Genomic DNA, 16,979 nt, shown 5'->3' with positions numbered 1-16,979 from the left:
TCCAGCCTGGGAGACAGAGTAAGATTCCATCTCAAAAAAAAAAAAGTCAGTTTCTCTCGTAATCCGAAAACTTTCTGCAGTGTTTTTATTTTATTTTAGCATCGAATTCCACATGTCAGTTCTCTGGAAAAATTTATCCCCTCCTTTCATTACTTTAACTTAGCTAGTATTTTTCTTTGCATGTCTCTTATTTTTCATCAGTAAGTGTTTTATTTGGTTTCTTCCAGCCCCACATTACACAGCTTCTTGATTTTAAAGCAATGTGATTGACTGCTGAGTGGCTGGCACCTGTGGGAGGAGGAAGCTGTGTGGGTGCAGGAGGCAGCTGGGCTGTGTGGGTAGGATGCAATGACTCACTTTTGTCATGTGTTGATTTTTGATGCAGAAATGTTGAGGACCCCAAAAGAAAACTCTTTATTTGTATTAAAGAGTCCTTAAGTCATTTTTAGCCTTGAGGGAGGAAAAAAAACTTCTGAAGCTCCTTTGACCTGTCTTCCCATTTCATAAACTTCTGTGTCTTTTACCTCTATTTCATCTGATTGATTTCTCATTCACCAAAGTTTAATGCTAATTTCATGCTCATTAGACAAGGTGGACTTTGCACCAAACAGCTTCTCAAGCATCTGCGGTATTTTTATGTGCTGCACTTTGGTTTTATATTCCATCACACAGGTCTTGAATGTTGTTCATTTTATATTTTGATAGATTCCTAAATTGTGAAAGTAATCAATGTTCATAATAGAAATTGTGGGAAATATAGAAGGTATAAAATAGAAAAATAAAATAATTCATAATCCCTATAACACAGCTATTACCAACAAAAGTTGGTGTACAACTTTTCAGGTATTTTTTATGCACATGGATATATACATGAATGTAAACATCATAATGCACTCATTATAATGTATACATTATATTTTTAATGTATATGCTATACATGGCAGTATGTATATTATATTTTACTTTTTATTTTTACTTGATATAGTTTGGATTTATCCCCTGTTGCTAAGTCTTATTCTACTTTTTTCTTTTTCTTTGGTTACATGATATCCCATTATTTGAAATTATTATATACATATATATCATTATTACATATATACACATACACACGTATATAAACATTTTCTTACTGATAGGTATTTAGACATTTTCCATTATTTTATTGTAAAAAATATTTTTTCAATGGATGGGTAAATCTATTCACATTTATAATAATTTTCTCAGAGTAAATTCCAAGGAATGGAATTATTGGGTCAGAGTGTACATAATTTTTAGGATTTAAGCCTTCTAGAAAGTTTACACTTGGCTGGGGTGTGGTGGCTCATGCCTGTAATCCCAGCACTTTAGGTGGCTGAGGCAGAAGGATTGCTTGAGGTCAGGAGTTTGAGACCAGCCCGCGCAGCATAGTGACACCTGTGTTTACAAAAAATTTTAAAAAATTAGCCAGGCATGGTGACACATGCCTGTAGTCCCAGCTACTCAGGAGGCTGAGGCTGAAGGATCGCTTGAGCCCAGAATTTTGAGGCTGTGCATATATAGTGAGCTATGATTTTGTCACTGCACTCTAGCATGGGCAACAAACTGGGAACTGTCTGCCTTAAAAAAAAAAAAAAAGGAAAAAAAAAAGAAAAGAAAGTTTACACTTCCCACAGCATAAAAGAGTGTCATTTCTCTGCATTTTCATTGACTCCTTTACTTTGCCCACTTCTTAGGCAAAACAATTGGCATTTTATAGTTGGTTTAATGTGCATTTATTAGAAGCAAGATGGAGAGTAATTTCTCATATATTTATTTACCATTTTAAATTTCCGTGAATTTGCTTGTTGATGTCTATAACGTGATTGTGTAATGTAATGTTTTTATCATGGCTGAGTTATTTTAAATTGATCATAAGAGATGATTTATAAAGATATTAACCTTTCATCTCTCACATATTGCATATATTTTTAAGAAATTATCTTCTTTTAAATTTGTTATATATTAACATTTTCATTGTAATTATGAATGGCTTCTGTTTTATATTTCCTAAATGTTTATTGCAATTGCAAAGGAAGCTCTTTGTTTTCATAATAGTTTTGCATCTTGATGCCTTACTAAATTGTATTATTACTTCTAATAGCTATTCAGCTAAGTCTGTTGGGGTATTTGGTTGACATCCACAACATCTGCAAATAGAGATAATTATCTATTTTATTGTCTAGAATTATATCTTCTTACTTTCTAGAAATCTTATTGCAGTGGCTGGGATTTTCAGAAAGCCATTATATAGTAAGTTGTGGGAATAGATGACAGCCTTTATTTCTGATTTTCATGGGAATACCTAGATGCACAAAGTTGGAAGTTGTTATGAAACATATATTCTCTATGTTAAGGAAATGCCCTTATATTTTTAATTTGCAGTTATTATTTTTTAATTTAAAATTTTTATTCTTCTTAGAGCTAGGGGGTCTTGCTGTGTTGCCCAGGCTGGCCTCAAACTCCTGGCCTCAGGTGATACTCTCAACTCAGCCTCCTGAGTAGCTGAGATTACAGGTGCGTGCCACTGTGCCCAGCTCAGCAATTATTTTTAATGAGAAATGGATTGAGAATTTTAATTAATGCACTTCGAGCATGTTCGAGATGCTGATGAGTTTTTTCCATTGAGTATCCTTGCATTCTGCAAATAAATTTTAAACTCACGATCTAGGTCTTATAACACTTGGTACATTTTGTTAGTTTTTCTTTCATATTTTTGTTTATAGCCATAAAGGAGTTTTAGACTAATCTAAATTTCGTTTTTGTGACATTGTCAAATTTTGATATCAAATTTCTACTACCTTGTTACTGGTCATCTTTGAGCCTTGGATGGATTTGCATCTGTGGTTATATTCCCCTTTGTTATATTTTCTATACCTTTTTTCTCTCTTTTGTTCTTGATTATACTTACCAGGGACTTACTAGATATCAGTTATTTAACTCTAAAACCCAGTTCTGGATTAACTAATAAGCTTACCTATTTATTTTTTAAAAATCTCGTTTTATATGTGTTACTGCTATTTTTTAATGAATCTGTGTTTTTTTTTTAATTTCCTTATTTGGAACCTTAGTTAACGTGTTTTAATGTTGAAATTTATGAGAGAGCATTAGCCCCTGCTTCCCACCGTTGCAAATTCTTCTCGGTTTCCAGTAATCACATGATCTCCTTCTTCTTTAAAAAAAAATGCAGGTTTGGGCCAGGCATGGTGGCTCACACCTGTAATCCCAGCATTTTGGAAAGCTGAGGCAGGAGGATTATTTCAGGCCGGGAGTTTGAGTTCAACCTGGGAAACATAGGAAGACCCTGTCTCTAAAAAAATTTTTTAATTAGCTGGGCGTGATGCCGCATGCCTGTAGTCCCCGTTACTAGGGAGACTGAGGTGGGAGGATCATTTGAGCCTAGGAGTTCAAGGCTGCAGTCAGCCATGATCATGTCACTGTACTCCAGTCTGGGTGACAGAGCAAGACCTTGTCTCTTAAAAACAGAAAAAGGAGGTTTGTTACATTTTATAAAACCACTTCCAGGTAGAGCTGCAAATTCAAAATTCAGTGATAAATGAAGAGAGAAAATCCCTATCGTTTCCTTATTTCCTCTTTTGAATACTAAGATAATTCAAACCAAAATGTGCTGATTGGGCATTATTTGGGTGTCATTCTTTGGGGGACTTTGTTTTCTGTTTGCAGATATTGCGGTGGTGGAGATGAGCGATGCCTTCCGGCAGCCGTCCTTGTTTTACCACCTTGGGGTGAGAGAAAGTTTCAGCATGGCCAACAACATCATCCTCTACTGTGATACTAACTCGGACTCTCTGCAGTCACTGAAGGTACCTCCCTTGTTTACTGAATGTTTCATTTTAACATCAGCATTTCAGGGATACCGGTTTGTCATCCAAACATTTTAAGTAGCTTTTATTTGTGAAAGACTTTTATATGTTTGGTTAGTATGCATCAATTACTTGTCAAGTTGGGAAGTTTATCGAGAATTCACTGTAGAAATTTGATGACACGAGTAGGAAAAAAGTTCACATTGAGTTCTGAGTTTCAGTTATGGTTGTAGCGGAGGAGACTGTGTTAATAGGAAGTCATTTGCACCGACGTGGAGAAGGGAGATTGCATAAGGTATGGTCAAGCCTTCATGCTTTGTCACTTTTGGGAGCTTCATGGTGCCCACCAGTCTCCCAACTAAAAGTACACTTCCTACTTGAAAGTGCTCTGAGAAATTCTCTCTGAGTATACCCAAATAGTTGCCTTCCTCTTTCACTAGGGTATGATTTAAACTAATATGGGAGAAAAGGAGGAGAAACTTACTATGTTTGTCTACAAAATTCAACCTGTCTCGATGTCATTCTCTCCAGTAATAGGAGCTTAGTGCTATAAAGGCATTTCCTCCATCCAAAGAAGTTTGCCTAAAATGCTTTTTGCAAGGCCAAGTGATTTTACACTGTGTGATTCTTTGAAAAGCATCCCACAGTTCAGTGAATCGCATGCTGAGCTTGCCATCATCCATTTCCTTTGTGAAACTTCCAGCTAGCTTCATGTGGCTTTTTCTCAGCTCTGTCTTCCAGTTCCCAAATCTGAGCCAACCTTGGGACATTGAGCTCTAGAATCCTTAACCATATTACTAATGACTTAGCAATTGTTATATGAGTATCTCTAACCCATATTTCATGCAAAAAAGTCAGTAGTATTTTGCATTCTGAGTATTTAAAGCATGTGTGGCTTTCTTTGAGAGATCTGCAGAACTTCATTGAGCAAACATACCTACTACATGCCAGGCATTGTGCTGGTGATTGACAGGTATATCCCTTTCCAGAATACTCTGAAACAGTTCTAAGAGATTTGCCGCTACTTGTCCTAAGTCTGTTTTTTTATCCTAGAGCAATCCTTTACCTGGAGCAATCCTTAAGCCCCTCCTTAATTTTCCTCCAGATTTACCCCTTTAATTAGTACATCATAAAATGTTGTAACTCATTTTTAATTAGACATTTTGATTTGCTGCTATTTGCAACCCATATTAGCATTTGATGAAGGAATTATTTTATTTAGCTCTTTTCATTTTTCTTTGGGTTAAGTTTATGTATGTATGTATTTATTTATTTATTTAGACAGGATCTCGCTCTGTCACCCAGGCTGGAATGCAGTGTCGTGATCACAGCTCACTGCAGCCATGACCTCCTGCGTTCAAGTGATCCTCCCTCCTCAGCCTCCTGAGTAGCTGGGACTACAGATGCATGCTACCTCACCCAGCTAATTTTTCTCTTTTTTGTAGAGATGGGGTTTTGCCATGTTTCCCAGGCTGGTCTTGAACTCCTGGGTTCAAGCGATTCTCCCACCTTGGCCTCCCAAAGGGTTGGGATTATAGGTGTGAGCTGCCACACCTAGATCACCTAGCTAGATTAAGTTTATTTAAGCAGGCCCTATTATTTTGGAGATTTTTTTACTTTCTACATTTTTTTGCTCTTGCTCCTGCTAGTATCTGGTGGTTTAATTTTGTGCCCATTCTTTCCTAGGGAAGTATTTTTAAATGAAGCAAACTTACATTTGAGAGAAAGAGATAAAGCTAATCTTACCACACATATGTCCGGGACAAATAAACTGGCTTATTGTTTTAAGCTAGCCTTTGTCTAGGAGTGTTATTGGCATTTGATTGAAGTAGTTCCTTAAAAAGGCTAATGATGTCTAAACTGTGCTCATTTATCTTGTACATATTATCTGCTTCTTATTGAGTATTCACTATGTGCTAGGTACCAAGTGCTTTATCTGCATACATTTTCAAATTCTTAAAGGAGAGGCTGGGTGTGGTAATCCCAGCACTTTGCGGAGCTGAGGCAGTTGGATCACTTGAGGCCAGGAGTTCAAGACCAGCCTGGCCAACATGGTGAAACCTTGTCTCTACTAAATACAAAAATTAGCCAGGTGTGGCAGCACATGCCTGTAATCCCAGCTACTTGGGAGGCATGAGAATCTCTTGAACCCAGGAGGCAGAGGCTGCAGTAAGCTGAGATCACACCACTGCACTCCAGCCTGGGCGACACAGCAAGACCCTGTCTCAAAAAAAATCACAAAACAAAGAATAATAATAATAATAATTCTTAAAAGAGCTCTGTAAGATGTATTTTCTATTAGCATTTTTTAAGTATCACAAACCGAAGCTCAAAGAAATTCAATCATTTGCCTAAGGTGATAGAGCTAGGAAAATTTGGGATTACGACTGCCTGACTCCAAAGCCTGTTGCCCTTGACTGCTGAGCATTATTGTTAGTTACTTCTAGTTAAAATTATATCATATATTCCTGCTGAGTGTGTTCATTTAGAAAAGCTTATCAGCTATGCCTCCTGAGTTTTCCTAGGTAACATCTTTCTTTTTTTCTTTTCCCTTCTCCTTTCTATTAACTTAAACTTTTGCTGTTTTCTTATTTAGACTATTCCTAGGCTGGTAGGTCATGTGTCTGGTTGCAGAGGACAGAAATATCTGGGATAGGAAGCATATTTGGCAGTCTAGCAATTTCCTCTGAGTCCTGAAAGTTCCTCAGGTCCTATGCTACCGAAAAGAGTTGGTGTGTATGTGTATTTTTAGTTTTATTCATTTCTGGGCAATTAGTTAAAGATGTAACCCTTATTCCTGCCATTGACCAACAGATAGGAAAATTGCCATGAAAGAAGCAGAACAAGATATATTTAAAATAATATATCGTGTAAGGATTAGCCAAGTGAAATAAAAACAAAGCATTTCTCTGTTTTCACAGGGCAAAGACAGTTTTAGAATGCTATTCTTGTCATATGTTTAGTTTCACTTAGGTTGATTCTTTGGCCATCTAGAAAGTACAGCTGCACAAGTTTTATTTTAATCTGCTGCTCTTTGTTGAAGACTGCAGTTTCTCTTTGGTGGCAAATTCTCAGGAAGAAATCGTAGAAAAATATTTTTTTTTGTTTTAATTTAAGCTCCTGGAAAAGTAATGGGAGCTATAAAAGTACTTTAAAAATCTATGTCTGAAGTATCATTTGAAAGGATATTTAGAATCTAGTCATAGCATTTAATTGTAATAAGATTTATATCCATTGTTTTAAATCACAAGTACTATTTTGTTGTACTAAGAATGAAAAATTTTAGTATTTTTTTCAAGAGAAGATGATCATTACACTTTGAGAGAAGGAAGTTGATTTTTTTCTTTTTTCTTTTTTTTTTTTAGTGCAATGGAACAATCTCAGCTCACTGCCACCTCCGCCTCCAGAGTAGCTGGGATTATAGGCACGTGCCACCATGCCTGGCTAATTTTTATATATTTAGTAGAGATGGGGTTTCACCATGTTGGCCAGGCTGGTCTTGAACTCCTGACCTCAAGTAATCTGCCCACCTCGGCCCCCCAAAGTGCTGGGATCACAGGCGTGAGCCACTGCGCCTGGCCAATTCTTTTTCTTTTCTTTAGCATTGTAACAACACTTTTATTTTTTACAATTTTCTTTAAGTCTCATGAGAATTTCTCTCGTGCCTACTAATGTTTATTGAGAGAATATCTGTGCCAATATTTACACTGGTTTAAAATAAGAAATGCTAGTAACAATTATTTTCTGATTTATTTCATGCATTATGAAATGATCATACTTCCACTTGGGGTCTCTCAGTAAGTGGTGAGTAAGTCTGGACACTCCTGGTCAATGAGCTGTGGCGCAGATGCATTAAACACCTCTGATGACTTAGGAGAAATGAACCTGTTTTGTGTAGAGTGAGGAAGTTGTTTTAATGAACCATCTCTTATCACTAGAAATTCCTTTATAACACCAGCTCTCAGCTTATCTTCTTGTGATCCTTTCCTCCACTCCCTTCCTCAGCTCCTCTATGTTCTGGGCCACTCCCCACTCACTTTAAACAATGCTACTTTTAAACGAAGCAAAACAACAGGATGAAACATGACTGCACGTGCCAGATAGTTGAGAATTAAAAGCTCTTATACTACAGATGGCCAGATTGTGGAGAGTGGGAAACCTACACACTGCTGGTGGGAGAGATACTACCTTCTGAAGCGCAATTTGGGAATATTTAATAATATCAAATGAGCATATCACCGAGACTTAGTCATTCCAACCCTAAATGTATACTGTAAAAAAAGTCTCTTGCATGCATAAGGAAAGGAGATATAATCAAGAATGTTTATGTTAACATGTTTATAATAGCTCCTCCTCCCAAGGAAATGGAGAATTAATAGATACCTTCAGCTTTTTTTTTTTTTTTTTTTTTGAGACGATCTTGCTTTGTCGCCTGGGCTGGAGTGCAGTGGTGCTATCCCGGCTCACTGCAACCTCCACCTCCTGGGTTCAAGCAATTCTCCTGCCTCAGCCTCCCTAGTAGCTGGGATTACAGGCTCCCACCACCACGCCCAGCTGATTTTTGTATTTTAGTAGAGACGGGGTTTCACCATGTTGGCCAGGCTGATCTCAAACTCCTGATCTCAAGCAATCCGCCCACCTTGGCCTCCCAAAGTGCTGGGATTACAGGTGTGAACCACCGTGCCCAGCCAGCTATAATCATTTAATGGAATATTATAGAGCACTTAAAACAAATCAGTTAGTGCTTCAGACATCAATATCAATATATCTCAAAACAACACTGTTGGGGTAAAAAAATTACTTGTGTACAGTATCATACCATCTATATAAAATATTGTCAGTGCAAGAGGATGCTTTTATACACACTTGTGTTATAAAAGGATAGACATGTGCATGGAATTATAAACAACATTCAGAATAGTTACCTCTTAGGGGATAGGAATGGAATAAAATTGGGAAGGGAAGATGAGAGTCTTCAACTGTATCTGTAATGTTATAGTTCTAAATCTAGGTGGTAGATTATGAGTGCTAATTTTTGTACTTTTTATATACTTGAAATATTTAATAATTAACCTTTTTTAAAAAAAGAAAAGGTTGCTATATTCTTTTATTTTTTGTATCCACCAGGATAACGTATATGCATTTTGGACACTGGAATCCCAAAATATTTTTAGTGTCTTTTTTCTATGTTCTGGCTGTGGTTAGAAAGCTTCAGATATTTGGATATTTCCCTTTCTGCACTCTAACAGACTTTGTTCTCATTTTATCCATTACAGAAGTAATGTTTCTTGATAGGTTGGTAGGCACATCAGTTAGTGGTGATGCAGTTTGTGTTGAAATGTAATGATTATGTTAGATTATTTCTTGTTCAAAAAATTTAGTTGTATTTTTGTCTTTAACCATTGGCTGAAAAGTTACTTTACGGATGGGATTTTCATTAATAGACTATTCTCTGTGGCGACCTGTCTACATGCTTACTCCTTCACTATCTCACTGAATACAGAACACACATATGTGATGCTTGAAACCCTTACTCTGCCACAGTGCATCTATTATTTTCTAGATTGGGATCTGGCTAGCATGAAATCTTAGGTGCACAAACCAAAATTTGTAACATTTCACTAAATTAGCCCTTAAAAATCAGCAAATTTTAATAATACGGCAGCTCCCCAAAACATTAAAAATAAAATTACCACATGATCCAGCAATTCCACTTCTGGATATATACCCAAAAGAACTGAAAGCGGGATCTTGAAGAGGTGTTTATATACCCATGTTCATGGTAGCATTATTCTTAGTAGCCAAAAGGTGGAAGCAACCCACATATTTATCAACAGATCATTGGCTGGACAACATGTGGTATATACATATAATGGAATATTATTCAATCTTAAAAAGGAAGGAAATTTTGACATATGGTACAACATAAATGAACATTGAAAACTACTGCTCATTTGAGCAGTTCTGTGATACCTAGACCCATGATCTTTTATCTGCAGGCACTGAGGGACTCAATCTCCTTTAGAACTTAAACACGGAGTCTTGTCTTTCTGGCACTCATTCATATCCATTTGAAGCAAATGGTTATAGTTTTGAAAATAGCAGTGATGTCCATGTGTAAATTTTGATGATTATACCAGTTTGTAAATTGGTGAGGACACCTGGTAATTTGTTACAAATACCTCACACTTAAATTGAATTCTTACCTGTATTTGGAGAATCTACTTGGATTCCAGAGTGTTCTTAAACCCATAAAAACATTTATCTCTTTTTTTGTTTTTACAAACAAAAAACAGTACTTCCTTTTGTTAAAGTTTTGCCTCCCTTATCAAAGTAAATAAGATGAATTTGGTTTTAGCTTGAGTTGTGCATGGAATTAAAATTTTTATTTTTCAAAGGTTTAGGATTCTTTTAGTTTAACAAAGAATTTTTGCTGGATTCTTTTCAGCATTTTAAAAATCATCAACTTGTTAGTGGTACAAAGTACACACTCAGTAAATGTTTTTTAAAAACATCCTTGGAAAATATGATCCTATAAAGTGGTCTCACAATTTGTGAACTGGAAACATTGGCCCTACCCCTTTTTAATAGTGCTGCCTCTGGACATCTCTGAAAGTCTCTAGCTTACTTTATAACCAGCTGTTGATTTAAAAACCCTGGGACTCTGTACTCTTCCTGGTTCAACGTTGCTATCCCTTACACTTCTTTTCATTTGGTAGAGACAATCTTGTTCCTTTATTTTATTTATTCAGAAATGATCTAACTTTCATCTAAGCTATAATCATTCCATCTCAAATTGGGGAAGGAAAGAGGTAATTTGTGGGGAGGAGCAAATAAGCAATTCATGTAACACTGCTTTATGAAGGTTTTCTCTGAAGATCTTGAATTGACAAGCTAGATGAATGATTTATTTAGCAGGAGTTGACTTCCCAATTGTAGAATCCCTGAGGTTATTAAAGGGACTCAAGACTGGAGAATTCAGCTTTCTTGGATGTCAATTAGCAATAGTATACCTTCTAAGGAATTATGTGTAGACTGGATAAAATATGCCCTTGCTTTCTCCTTCCTGATACCTCTTTAACCACCCTCACTCCTTGCCCACTGTTTTGAATCTCTTATTACCATTTTGTCTAAGAGGTGATGCACAATGCCATTATATGACTGTGGGCACCAGCTATTTTTCTCATTTGTAGTGACTCTGGTCGTAGGCCTATGATTTTGAATACCCTTAAAGAGTAAGAAGGACTACTTCTGCACACAGAGGAAGGAGTGGGGCAAGCCTTGCTGAATTATCTTTATTTTCACTTATTCTATATAAATGACTCTTTCTGTGGAAGTTGATCTTTTTGGCATTGTAACCCATCACCCTCTTTGGGCCTTTTTAGAATATATCTTTGAAACTATTACTGAAATATGTGTGTGTATTAGTTCATTTTCATGCTGCTGATAAAGACATACCTGAGACTGGGTAATTTATAAAGAAAAAGAAGTTTAATGGACTCACAGTTCTATGTGGCTGGGGAGGCCTCACAATCATGGCAGAAGGTGAAAGGCACATCTTACATGGCAGCAGACAAGATAGAATGAGAGCCAAGTGGAAGGGGAAACCCCTTATAAAATCATCAGACCTCGTGAGACTTATTCACTACCACGAGAACAGTATGGGGGAAACCACCCCCATAATTCAATTATCTCCCACCAGGTCCCTCCCAAAACATGTGGGAATCATGGGAGCTACAATTCGAGTTGAGATTTGGGTGGGGACACAGCCAAACCATATCAATGTGTAAAGTATGATTTACTGTAGAAAAATTCACTATACCTCCAACTTTAACAATACAGTTTAAGAAAAGTAATACATGCACTTGAATAATGTGGCCCAATTAGGTGTTGCTGAAAGAAACAACTGGTTAAAAAGAAGAAGAAGTTAATTATAATAGCAACACAGTATAAAGTGAAGTTTGTGTTAAGAAGCTCGGGCACAGTGGCTCATGCCTGTAATCCCAGCACTTTGGGAGGCTGAGGCAGGTGGATCACCTAAGCCCAGGAGTTCAAGACCAGCCTGGTCAGCATAGTGAGACCCAGTTTCTACAAAAATTACAAAAATTAGCTGGTCATGGTGGTACGTGCCTGTAGTCCCAGCTACTTAGGAGGCTGAGGTAGGAGAATTGCCTGAGCCTGGGGAGGTTGAGGTTGCAGTGAGCTGAGATCACGTCACTGCACTCCAGCCTGGGTGATAGAGTGACAGAGTGAGACCCTGTCTCAAAAAAAAAAAAAAAAAAGCTCTATTAAATGCTTTATGTATAAAATGTGATTCATCAGCATTCCAGCCAGTTTAGAGACAGATACCTACTTACGGCAGAGTTCTTCCGCCAAGATATACTTATTTAAATATGAAAAGAAATTAATAGGGAAAAGAGAGGCTAGAATTCCTTTTAGGATTACTTTCCAGCTTTGATATAATTTAACCTGATTTTTGGTACAGGTTGTTTTAATTGATAGGTGTTCATATTCAAGAGAAGGATGTGTTCTTAGCCCCCGTCATGAATAACAGAGGTGTAAAAGGTCTCTAGACCTGGCAGTGCAGGAATTGAGTTGGAGTTGTTTGCTTTGGTTTATTAATACCTCCTCCTATAAATAGCTTTAAAGTACTGCAAGTAATTTCATTAACTTACTCCATTTGGCCTTTACATAGAACCCAACGGGACAGACAAGTTAGATATTATTTGGATTGGAGAGATAGAAGGTATTTTCTTTTTCTTTTTTCTTTCTTTCTTTCTTTTTTTTTTTGAGAGGTCTGACTTTGTCCACCCAGCCTGGGGTGCAGTAGTGCCATTTTGGCTCAGTGCAACCTCCACCTCCCAGGTTCAAGCAATCCTCCCATCTCGACCTCCTGAGTAGCTGGGTGTATAGGCACATGCTGCTACACCTGGCTAATTTTTGTATTTTTTTGTAGAGATGGGGTTTTGCCGTGTTTCCCAGGCTGGTCTCAAACTCCTGGGCTCCAGTGATCTGCCTGCCTCTGCCTCCCAAAGTGCTGTGATTACAGGCATGAGCCAACGCTCCTGGCCAGAAGATATTTTCTTTACAGAAGAGAAATGAGACGCGTGATGACTTGTTTGGGGAACACACACAGCTAGTGTCGGGGCAAGGATAAGCCCTATATTCTTTGACTTGTCATCTGCTACTTTCCTCTCTCAGTCTATCCACAGATTTCATATGTTCTGCAAAAGGATGATTTTCTAGGTTTTTTTTTTTAAGATTATTGAGATTTTTTTCTTTTAAAGCTTGAGCTTTTATGTAGGCATAAGATGTAAACACAAAAGCACTTTGTTTCCTATCTATCTTTAAAGACTCTGTGTCACGGCTCTATGACACTTTTGTTGGATTACTCTCCCCGAGTCTGCTCAGCTTGTTTTAGCAGTGTGCAGAAAGGGTACGGGGGTGTTTCTCCTTCTCAGCAAGGCCTAGGAGGCCCAGACAGCCCATCTGATAGTTTCTTGTTTTGCTTTTTTGACACATTGAAATGAGTTAAGAAGATGGAGCTGAGGAGTATAGGGATTATTCTTCTTTTCCCCAACTTTAATGGAAAACTTGCCAAGTTCCACTAGGACAGAAAGATGGATCAGAACGGAAGACCCAGAAAGTCACCAGCCAGGGAGAGGTTCTTTCCCTGGGCAAGAACTCCAAGCCTGCTCCTTTCTCTTCTTTCAGGAAGGTGAAATCCTGGTTCCTATTCCTGCTTCTCCCACCCCAAGTTTGATTTGACTTGGCCACCCCATGCCTGCTATTCCCACTTCTTTCGCTGGCTGCAGTTACCTAAATTTTAGGCACAAAAACTTTCTAGTGGTGGAAATACTCCATTTAGTTATCCCTGAGGTGACCTTTTCAAACACTGTCCCAGAGAGCTATCAAAAGTTAGTCTTTGCCTTCAAATGAGCCTCGGACTAGATTTTTTTTTTTTAGTCTTGCTTCCCTTAATTGGTTATCAACCAATACCAGAAAATCAGGAAAAGAATTTTTTTGAATGTTTCTGGTATAGCCGGGGCTACACTGACCAAAAGCCCCCTAAATACCTCAGACAAGTATGGAGTTGTAGTGGGGTAATGCATCTTCAGAAATGTGCCCCTGGCAAGGAACTGGAGTTTATATTGATTTTATCTTCTTATTCATAGGTACTTGAGAGGAAAATTTCCATGAGCTGATGTGAAATAGAGCAGTTATGTCTTAAATTTATTCCCTTTCCTTCCCACCCCTCTTTAGTGGATTTAATACAAATTAAGCATTCTCTGCTCTAGATACCTTTCAAGGTCTTATTTGTTATTTATTTGGATTGAGTTAAATGAACAAACAGTACCTTTGCTCCATTAAAGTTGATGCCTCCTTTAAGGTTACATGATAAACTGTGAATAAACTCTGTCTCCTTCAGGAGAACAGGATTTGTAGCCCTTTAGCATCTACAAAGCATAAGCAATAGCTAACAAGAATTCAGATGTTACACGAATGATTTTTCTTTCTCTTTTTAAGAGATGGGACTCTCTTGTCACCCAGGCTGGAGTGCAGTGGTGCGATCATAGCTCACTGTGGCCTCGAACTCCTGGCGTCAAGCAACCCTCCTGCCTCTGCCTCTTGAGTAGCTGGGATTACAGGTGCACACCATCATCTGGCTCAGGAATGATTTTTATAATTTGCAGGCACAATCTGCAAGCATAATCTAAAATGCATGCATTATAAGGTATGCATAATCTGAAATGAAGATGGAGGAGACATGTAAGAGGGTTATTATTCCAATGAGCAATTCATAAGGAAGATATAGCATATTGGCACTAAGCCAGTAGTGGCCATTTGCTTTTCTATAGAGCCTTCTGCTCACTCAGTACTCACCACTGCTCCCTTCCCTGCCACTTCCATTTCTGTGCCTGGTGCATCAAAAACAGAGTCAAGGGTAGAATATCTTGTATGCTGGGGGAGCATGAGGGCATCTCTCCTTCTAGCAGCACAAGGACAAGACTGACTATGAGAGCCCTTTAGGCAAAAGCAATTGATGAACACAGCATTAGAAGAGACTAGCAATCACTTAGTCAAACTCTCTTAGTGTCACATTAGAGAGAAGTGAAATGGCTAGCTGGGAGCAGAGCCATATCTTACACATATCTACCCCTAATTCATAGTCCAATATTTTATACATTCATTAATTTATTCATTTATTCATGCTTTTGTAGTACCTGCTGTATGTCATGACATTTGCTAGACAGTCAGTCAGGATACAAATATGAATAAAATACATGGTCTCTGCACGCCAGGAAGTCATGATGTAGGGTGAGAGAATCATAGGAACAAAAATGTGCAATGTAGAAAATGAAGTGCTTTCGAGGAGATGTGTGTGAGGATTAATGACAACACAGATAAAGACATAATCTACTTCTGTTGGGGTTGTCACAGAACACAGTGAAGGCCAGCTTCACAGAAGACAGGTTTCTTATACATTGCACAGAGGATGCTGCACAGAGAGGACGGAGAGGGCATTTCCTCGTTACTCAGAGGGGAAGAGAGAAGGATATTCTATCAAGTGAGAGCCATATTTGCAAGCGTATGGTTTGCTACTCTGGAGAGATGCTCCATAGATCAAGTTTGAAAAATTCTGCATACTGTGTTCCTGGCTTTGTGATTATCCAACATTTTTCAACTTCCTTGTTCGTGAGCCATTTCTGTGTGTGCGCAATATTAACTATTTGAAACACCTGCAGGAAAAGCCACTTTCAACCTTCCTCTACAATGCCACTCATCTGTCCCTTGATTTCCATTCCTGGAGCACCCCCATTGACTAAGCACTTATTATGATGTCTCTGGACTTTTTCAGTAGCCACCTAAATGCTTTTCCCCATCAAATACTAAGTACTGGCCAGGCACGGTGGCTCACACCTGTAATCCTAGCGCTTTGGGAGGCTGAAGCAGGCGGATTGCTTGAGCCCAGGAGTTAGAAACCAGCCTGGGAAACATGGTGAAACCCCGTCTCTACTAAAAATACAAAAATTAGCCAGGCATGGTGGCAGGCACCTGTGGTCCCAGCTACTTGGGAGGCTGAGGTGGGAGGATTTCTGGAGCCTGGGAAGTTGAGGCTGCAGTGAGCCGTGATCACGCCACTGCACTCCAGCCTGGGTAACATAGTGAGATCCTGTCTCAAAAAATTAAAAAAATAATAATTAATACTAAGTAACATCATCAAATTAGTCTGTGTAAAACTTTAACAAGGTTTACCTTTTATTTATTTGTCCTTCTAAGGTAATACATTCACTTGCTACAAACATTTAAAAGTACAAAATGATATACAGTGAAAATTTATTATTTTACCTTTATCCTCTAGTCAGCCAACCGACTCCATTGGCAACCACTGTTTTTAGTTTCTTATACATCCTTCCAGAGAGATTTTATGAATTTACAAATTAGAATTTCATTTTTCTCTCTTTTATACATAAATAGCAGCATAGGATAAAAAACTGTTCTCTATTTTGCTTTTTTTACTTAGCAGATCTGGGAGATCCTTCTCTATCACTTCATTGTTTGGTTCTTCATTGTTTGTTTGGGTGTAATGTATTCCAGTGTATGGAGGTACTAGTGTTTATTCAACTAGTTTTTAGATTATGGCCATTTATGTTGTTCTCAGCCTTTACTATTACAAATGGTGCCCCAATATGTGCTGATACTTCTTTGAACATATCACTCACCTTAAAAAACACGTTGACTGCCAGGTGCTCACAGAGCAGAGTACTTGATTGTAGCATTCAAAGCCTTCTTCAATAAGGCTCCAAATAGCTTTCTAATCTTACTTTTTGTATGTGTCAAAATGAACTTTCTGCTTTAGCCAAATGTCTACGTTCAAGGGTTTTTTCCCCCCACCAAGTACCTCTTTAATTCACTCTTCCATAGGTCCCCAACTGAACTGTCTTCTTTAGCTCCCTGTGATAACGTTTATTGTTCCTCAGATGGGCCTTTGCTTTACCTAGCTCTCCGGCCTGGATCCTCACCTTCGGGCTTTGCCTTTGGAGGTCGTGTCTGTCCTTCACAGCTCAGCTTGAGTTCCACCTTCTCTGCTGAGTTTCCCAGGCTTTCTCAATCTGCAGGAACATCTTTCTCTGATAA

The 16,979-nt window shown here is 38.1% G+C and overlaps 1 protein-coding gene across 5 annotated transcripts in view; it reads left to right on the top strand.

Annotated features, from left to right (window-relative positions):
• MAP3K5 (mitogen-activated protein kinase kinase kinase 5) overlaps positions 1-16,979 on the top strand; it is a 266,344-nt gene that overhangs the window by 99,169 nt on the left and 150,196 nt on the right. For 4 of the 5 annotated variants that reach the window (XM_055114152.2, XM_034962926.3, XM_063605010.1 and 1 more), the window contains exon 2: positions 3,700-3,839. The exons of the other annotated variant lie outside the window; for it this stretch is intronic. In XM_055114152.2, the coding sequence (XP_054970127.1) occupies positions 3,700-3,839 (140 nt within the window). The remainder of the gene's footprint in view (positions 1-3,699; positions 3,840-16,979) is intronic. 5 annotated transcript variants of the gene reach the window in all.

Source organism: Pan paniscus, chromosome 5, assembly GCF_029289425.2.
Source record: "Pan paniscus chromosome 5, NHGRI_mPanPan1-v2.0_pri, whole genome shotgun sequence".
Taxonomy (NCBI): Eukaryota; Metazoa; Chordata; class Mammalia; order Primates; family Hominidae; genus Pan; species Pan paniscus.
This window is presented reverse-complemented; position numbering and strand designations above follow the sequence as displayed.